The 7,056-nt window shown below is 48.5% G+C and overlaps 1 protein-coding gene across 1 annotated transcript; it reads right to left on the bottom strand.

Moving 5' to 3' along the window:
* Nucleotides 1-1,191: 1,191 nt before the first annotated feature.
* LOC119959812 (zinc finger protein 135-like) lies at nt 1,192-5,260 on the bottom strand. Its single transcript, XM_038787904.1, has 2 exons — nt 5,009-5,260; nt 1,192-3,212 (listed from the first exon to the last, which is right to left on the bottom strand). Exon 2 carries the CDS (start codon nt 2,488-2,490, stop codon nt 1,564-1,566), a length of 927 nt encoding a protein of 308 aa, XP_038643832.1. The 5' UTR covers nt 2,491-3,212; nt 5,009-5,260; the 3' UTR covers nt 1,192-1,563.
* Nucleotides 5,261-7,056: the final 1,796 nt, after the last annotated feature.

Genomic DNA, 7,056 nt, shown 5'->3' with positions numbered 1-7,056 from the left:
CCTCCCCACCCCCTTCCTCAGAAACCTCCCACCTGCCCAAAAACCCACCTTCCTCAAACCAAAGAACAATACTGAACCTCACCCAGAAAGAAACAAGAAAAAGCAAAACCCAAAACACATGGAAACAAATGACTTCCCCATTCAAAACCCCCAATCAAACAGAAAGCCCTCCCGAAGACAAACGCTATCCCCGTCCCCATCAACCAAATCCCAACGCTCATCTCAGTCCCAATCCTTCAGCCTCACTCCATTGCCATATAATGCCGTCTCTCCCCTTCAAAGGCCACCCGCCTTCTCTGCAGCTCAGTCATCAGGTCTTGATATATTCATATGCCAATGTCTTTCCACATCTCGCCTCTGCTTCATCCAGCTCAAACCCTCTCCTTCACGTGGTCACTGTGGAAGCAGAATTTACCCGCCCTTTGTGGCTCATTCGCTTTAGGCTTCGGCCTGAGCGACCGATGTGCCCTGTCAAACTCGTAGCAGGAGGCATCTTCCCCCTCCCCATCAACTCCTCAAACACCCTCACAAAGTCGGCCTCAGGCCCTCCACCCCCTTGGGCAGGCCCACAATTCTCAAGTTTTGCCTTCTCGACCTGTTCTCCAGGTCCTGCATCTTGGCTCTGAGCCCTTTGTTCACCTCGGCCACCCTCCGCAGCTCCTCACTGATAGGTCTATACTTTGGTAAGTGTTGCCGCACTAATATATTACTCTACAGAACTTGAAACTGAGCTTCATTCGTGAAGGAAATTGTCTTTTATTTAATTAGTTACAGATGTCTCTTGAACAGGTCAGTTTGCAAATACAGAGTATTTACAGTTTGTTTAGTACAAGCAAATACAGAGAACTGAGTTGAATTCAATACAAGTTACAGCTCTTGATCACTTCTCCTAACTGAATACACGATACAGTGATGTTGAAAATAAACAAAATGGCGGTTCAAAGCGAAAGTGCAGAAAGTAGCTTCAGAAATTAAGTAAGGTGATTCTGGAATGAATTTGTCAAAATCAGCAGTACTTTTTAAGGTTATGGCTATCACCAATGTCTGTCCCCTTTCTGGCAGTGATTGGGTTAAAGTAATTATAGTATTATTTAATCGGATTGAGATTTCATGTCCATCCAAATTTAGGTATGGAGTGATTGAAATACATCTTTTTTATGAGCCTTAGTCCGTTGAATGAAACAGTTTCTGGGAATATTGCCCAGAAACTTTAAATTAACAAAATGTGTCCTTGGTCTGTCTGGCTTCTTTATCTTGATGTTTCTCATGCGATTCAGCATTTTTACTGTCCTGTTTGCAACTTGGGTTTTTTAACAAATCATTTGAAGAAGCCATTTTAAATCTTGGGCCATTTATTCTTTTACACTTGTTATCGACTAAAAAGGTAATTTATACTAAAAGGTAGATTCTATCACTCATCGAGGTGAACACTGGACTTAATGCAATTGATGTCCATTCTATTAATCCCTGTAACTGGGCTGGGGTTTAACATCAATGGAAATAAATCAGAACTGTCAGAATGAACATGATTCAAGTTCTGGGTTTAATATCAAATCCCTGTAATCACATGTGAACTCTCTGGTGTTTCAGACGATTGGATGGATCAGTGAATCCTCTATCACACACGGGGCAGGTGAACGGCTTCTCCCCAGAATGGATTCGCTGGTGTTTCATCAAATCCCTTCTGCTTTTAAAGCTCTTCTCACAGTCAGAACATTGAAATGGTCTCTCATTAGTGTGAACAAGTTTATGTGACCGAAGCTGCGATTTCAAAGCGAATCCCTTCCCACACTCAGGGCAGGTAAAGGGTTTCTCCCCAGTGTGAACCCGTTGGTGATTCTGAAGACTACATGCATGAGTGAAACTCTTCCCACACTCAGTGCAGATGAATGCTTTCTCTTCAATGTGAACTTGCTGGTGATCCCGAAGACTAGATGGACGAGTGAAACTCTTCCCACACTCAGTGCAAGCGAATGCCTTCTCTTCAGCGTGAACACGCTGGTGTCTAAGAAGGAATGTTGATCTAATGAATCCCTTCTCACACACGGAGCAGACGAATGGCCTCTCACCAGTGTGGACAAATTTGTGCTGAGTGAGATGGGAAGAGCAAGTGAATCTCTGCCCGCACTCAGAGCAGTGGAATGGTCTCTCCCCAGTGTGAACCCGTAGATGTTCAGTGAGGTGGGATGAACACCGGAAGCTCTTCCCACACTGAGAGCAATCGTACGGTTTCTCTCCAGTGTGAAATCGCTGGTGTGTCGTTAGGCTGGATTCCCAGGTGAATTCCTTTCCACAAGTGGAGCAGGTGAATAGCTTCTCTCTGGTGTGAACATGTTGATGATTAATTAGACCCCCAGCATTCTTATAGCTCTTCCCACAGTCGGAGCAGTTGAAAGTCCTCTCCCTGGTGTGACTACGTCGATGAATTTCCAGCCCCGATGGGGATCTGAATTCTTTCCCACAGTCCCCACATTTCCACGGTTTCCCCATGCTGCCGGCGTCCTTGTGTTACCAAGGCAGTGGCATAGGGGTATTGTCACTGGACTAATAATCTAGAGACCCAGGGTAATGGTCTGGGGACCCGGGTTCAAATCCCACCGCGGCAAATGGTGAAAATTGAATTCAATAAAGATCTGGAATTAAAAGTCCAACAATGACCATGAACCCATTATCATTTGTTGTAAAAACCCATCTGGTTCACTGATGTCCTTCAGGGAAAGAAATCTGCCATCCTTACCTGGTCTGGCCTACATGTGACTCCAGATCCATAGCAATGTGGTTGACTCTCAAATGCCTTCAGGGATGGGCAATAAATGCCTCCACAAGCAGTGATGCCCACATCCCTTGAACAAACTTTAAAACAAAACAGGGTGGATATCAGTTGAAGCCTTGTCCACATGCAGACACAAATGCGGTTTCTCCCCACTGTGAATGGTGTGATTTTTTTTTCAGGCTGTGTAACTGGAACACTCTCACTCGGGTGTGTGTTGTGTGGGTCTCGGTGCTTTTCCAGTCACACTGATGTTTCTACAGTCAGTTCACTGGAACAGTCGAACTGGAGTGTTTTGTCTGGGTCTTGGTGTTTGTCCAGTCACAGTGATGTTTCAGATCCTTGCCCAGAAAGAGAACAGACAAACATTTCTCCTTCCACATTCAGTGGCTGATGATATTCAGATCCTGATGAACGTGTCAAATCCTCTCCCTCCAATCCCCTGTAAAAGGAGTTGACAGTGTCAGTACCACTTTCATTCAAGGATGGAAATTCAGAACAAATAATTCTGATTTCTAGAGAGTATTCTTCCCTCTCTTGTTTCCCCAAATATAATCACAGATCATCATAGAATTTACAGTGCAGAAGGATGCCATTCGGCCCACCAAGTTTGCAGTGGCCCCTGGAAAGTGCACCCCACACTATCCCCGTAACCCTACCTGACCGTTTATGGACACTGAGGGCAATTTTCATGGCCAATCCGCCTAACATGCACATCTCTGGACTGACAAAGGGAGAATGTGCAGACTCCACACAGATAGTGACCAAGCCTCGAATCGAACCTGGGACCCTGGCGCTGTGACGTAACTGTGCTAACCACTGTGCTACCCAATCAAAGTAAAAGAAAGCAAAATCCCAACAAAAACAAAGGAATGCTAGGGCACAGTGGTTTACAATGCTGCCTCATGGCACTGAGGACCCAGGATCGATCCCGGCCCCAGGTCACTGTCCATGTGGAGTTTGTACATATTTCCCGTGTCTGCGTGGGTCTCACCCCCACAACCCAAAACATATGTGGAGGCTAGGTGGATTGGGCACACTAAATTTCCTCTTAATTGGATCAAAAATAATTCGGTGCTATGAATTTGGGGGGAAAAAAACAAAGTAAAGTTTTTTAACTGAACCAGAATGTTGCTTTTAGTGTCTCAGAAACACTCTGCGCCCTGAGGTAACAACAGTTGTGGGCAGCACGGTAGCATGGTGGTTAGCATAAATGCTTCACAGCTCCAGGGTCCCAGGTTCAGTTCCCGGCTGGGTCACTGCCTGTGCAGAGTCTGCACGTCCTCCCCGTGTGTGCGTGGGTTTCCTCCGGGTGCTCTGGTTTCCTCCCACAGTACAAAGATGTGCAGGTTAGGTGGATTGGCCATGGTAAATTGCCCGTAGTGTCCTAAAATGTAAGGTTAATGGGGGGATTGTTGGGTTACGGGTATAGGGTGGATACGTGGGTTTGAGTAGGGTGATCATTGCTTGGCACAACATCGAGGGCCGAAGGGCCTGTTCTGTGCTGTACTGTTCTATGAATCAAGTGTACTGGTGGACAACTTATGGTCCCACTCTTGGGCCACCTGAACATGGTCAAGACCACAGAAGTGAGGCCAGCAGCCAGAGGAATCCATACATTCGCTCCCATAGAGCTCCCCATCTGGATCTACAAATTGGTGTTTTAAACAAATTAGGAACAGACCCTCCGCTCCGACTAGCCCACACCCCTCTGTGCAGCAAAGCTGACCCTCTGAAAGAGCATCGTGCCGACCCCCCCCCCGCCCCGCCCCGCCCCCCGCCCCGCCCCGCCCCCCCGCCCCGCCCCCGCCCCGCCCCGCCCCGCCCCCGCCCCCGCCCCGCCCCCGCCCCCGCCCCCTGGCTCTGGATCCTGTATCTGGGATCAGGCCCAGGTGAGCGGCCGCCATGTTGGTTCAGCGAGGTGAAGAGCGCATGCGCTGGCGTCAGGGTGCTCTTTTCCAACTGGGTCCTAGTGCCCACGCGTCCCAATAACCCCACCTATCCTGCAGATATTTGGGTTGTGGGCGGACAGCAGAGCACCGGAAGAAACACACGCAGACACAGGGAGAATGTGCAAACTTCACAACGACAGTCACCCAAGCTATGATTGGAATTGGGGTCTCTGTCGCTGTGAGGCAGCAGTGCCAACCACAGTGCCGCTAATGAACAATTATAAACTACTGTGAATGTACATCGGTGGGCACTAGGACCCATTTGGAAAAGAGCATTCTCTCTTACGTCATCCTGACACCAGCGCATGCGGTCTTCACCTCGCTGAACCAACATGGCGGCCGCTCACCTGGGCCTGATCCCAGGTACAGGACCCAGAGTCACAAACTCGCGACTTCAATGTCTTATTTAGGGTTCGCGGCCTTCACTGAAGAGTTGAGAAACTCTCCCCGTCCAGAGCTGCTCCGTCGCCGCCCTGCGATTCCATATCCTGACCAGTTTATTGTATCCCATCTGCATCCGGTTCCCTCCGACTCGGAACAGAGGAGTCACCCAGAATGCCCCGCGGCTGGCTGGCCCTGGAGCATGCGCACTCAGTGCCTGAGCAATGAGAGTGTTGGATAGAGCGGTTTCTGGGCCGCGGGGGTTTGTGGGAGATATGTTCACCATTCATCAGCGACAGGAAGTCAAGTGTTTTATTGGAGGCTGACCTCAGATCAGAATTGAACTTGTAATTCTTTCTCTCCACAGATACGGTCTAACTTGATTAGTATATGCAGCATTTGCTCTTTATATTTTGACATTGGAACATCTGCAGTGTTTTTGCTTTTAAAAATTTCATTCATATGATGTTGACGATGCTGGCGAGGCCAGTATTTATTGCCCGCCCATAACTGTCTTGAGCAGGTGGTGGCGAGCTGCCTTGGTGAACTGCTGTACTCCATGTGGTGCAGATACAGCGACAGTGCTATCAGGGAGAGAGTTCCAGGATTTTGACCCAGTGACAGTGAAGGAACAGTGATATATTTCCAATTCAGGATGGTGAGTGACTTTCATAGAATTTACAGTGCAGAAGGAGGCCATTCGGCCCATTGAGTCTGCACTGGCTCTTGGAAAGAGCACCCTACCCAAGCCCATACCTCCCCCCTATCCCTATAACCCAGAAACCCCACCTAACACTAAGGGGCAATTTGGACCCTGAGGGCAATTTATCATGGCCAATCCACCTAAACTGCACATCTTTGGACTGTGGAAGGAAACCGGAGCACCCGGAGGAAACCCACGCACACACGGGGAGAATGTGCAGACTCCACACAGAAAGTCATCCAGCGGGGACTTGGAGGTGAACTTCCAGGTGATGGGATTTCCATGTGTCTATAGCCTTACCCTTTGTGGATGTGGGTTTGGAAAGTGCTGCATAAGGAGCCTTGGTGAGTTTCTGCAATGAATCTTGTAGATGGTACACACTGCTGCCACTGTTGTGGACGGAGTGGATGTTTGTGAATCAGGTGCCAAGCAATTGGGCTGCTTCGTCCTGGATAGTGTCAAACGTCTTGAGCATTGTTGGAGCTGCACTCATCCAGGAAGGTGGAGAGTATTCCATTACATTCCTGACTTGTGTAGTGTACAGTACGGTAACACAGTGGTTGGCGCTGTTGCTTCACAGCGCCAGGGTCCCAGGTTCGATTCCAGGCTTGGGTCACTGTCTGTGCGGAGTCTGCACATTCTCCGTGTCTGCGTGGGTTTCCTCTGGATGCTCCGGTTTCCTCCCACAAGTCCTGAAATACGTGCTTGTTATGTAATTTGGACATGTTGAATTCTCCCTCTGTGTACCCGAACAGGCACCGGAGTGTGGCGACGAGGGGCTTTTAACAGTAATTTCATTGCCGTGTCAATGTAAGTCTACTTGTGACAATAAACATTATTAATGAAAACGTGATCATACAAATGCTGGCCCATCGGGGAGAAACCGCGCCAATGTGGAGGCTGAGGGAAGGGTTTCAATTACCTGTCTGAACTGCATGTTCATCACTGCAGTCACAACCGGGAGAGACCATTCACCTTCTCTGGCTTCACAACCTCATCCCACCTCCTGTCACTCCATCGTATTCACAGAGGAGAGACCTTTCCAATGTTCTGACTGTGAGAAAAACTTTAAAAGGGAAAGTGATTTGTTGAACCATAAACTTACTCACACCAGGGAGAAGCCGTTCACCTGCTCCAAGAAGGCCATTTAAATGTCCTGACTGCGAGAAGTGCTTTAAAAGCCGGAAGGATCAGTTGACACATGAATTCCCTCACACCAGGGAGAGACCTTTCATCTGCACTTTCTGTGG

Source organism: Scyliorhinus canicula, unplaced genomic scaffold (assembly GCF_902713615.1).
Source record: "Scyliorhinus canicula unplaced genomic scaffold, sScyCan1.1, whole genome shotgun sequence".
Classification (NCBI taxonomy): domain Eukaryota; kingdom Metazoa; phylum Chordata; class Chondrichthyes; order Carcharhiniformes; family Scyliorhinidae; genus Scyliorhinus; species Scyliorhinus canicula.
The sequence above is the reverse complement of the archived record's forward strand: the minus strand, read 5'-3'. Positions and strand labels throughout refer to the sequence as shown.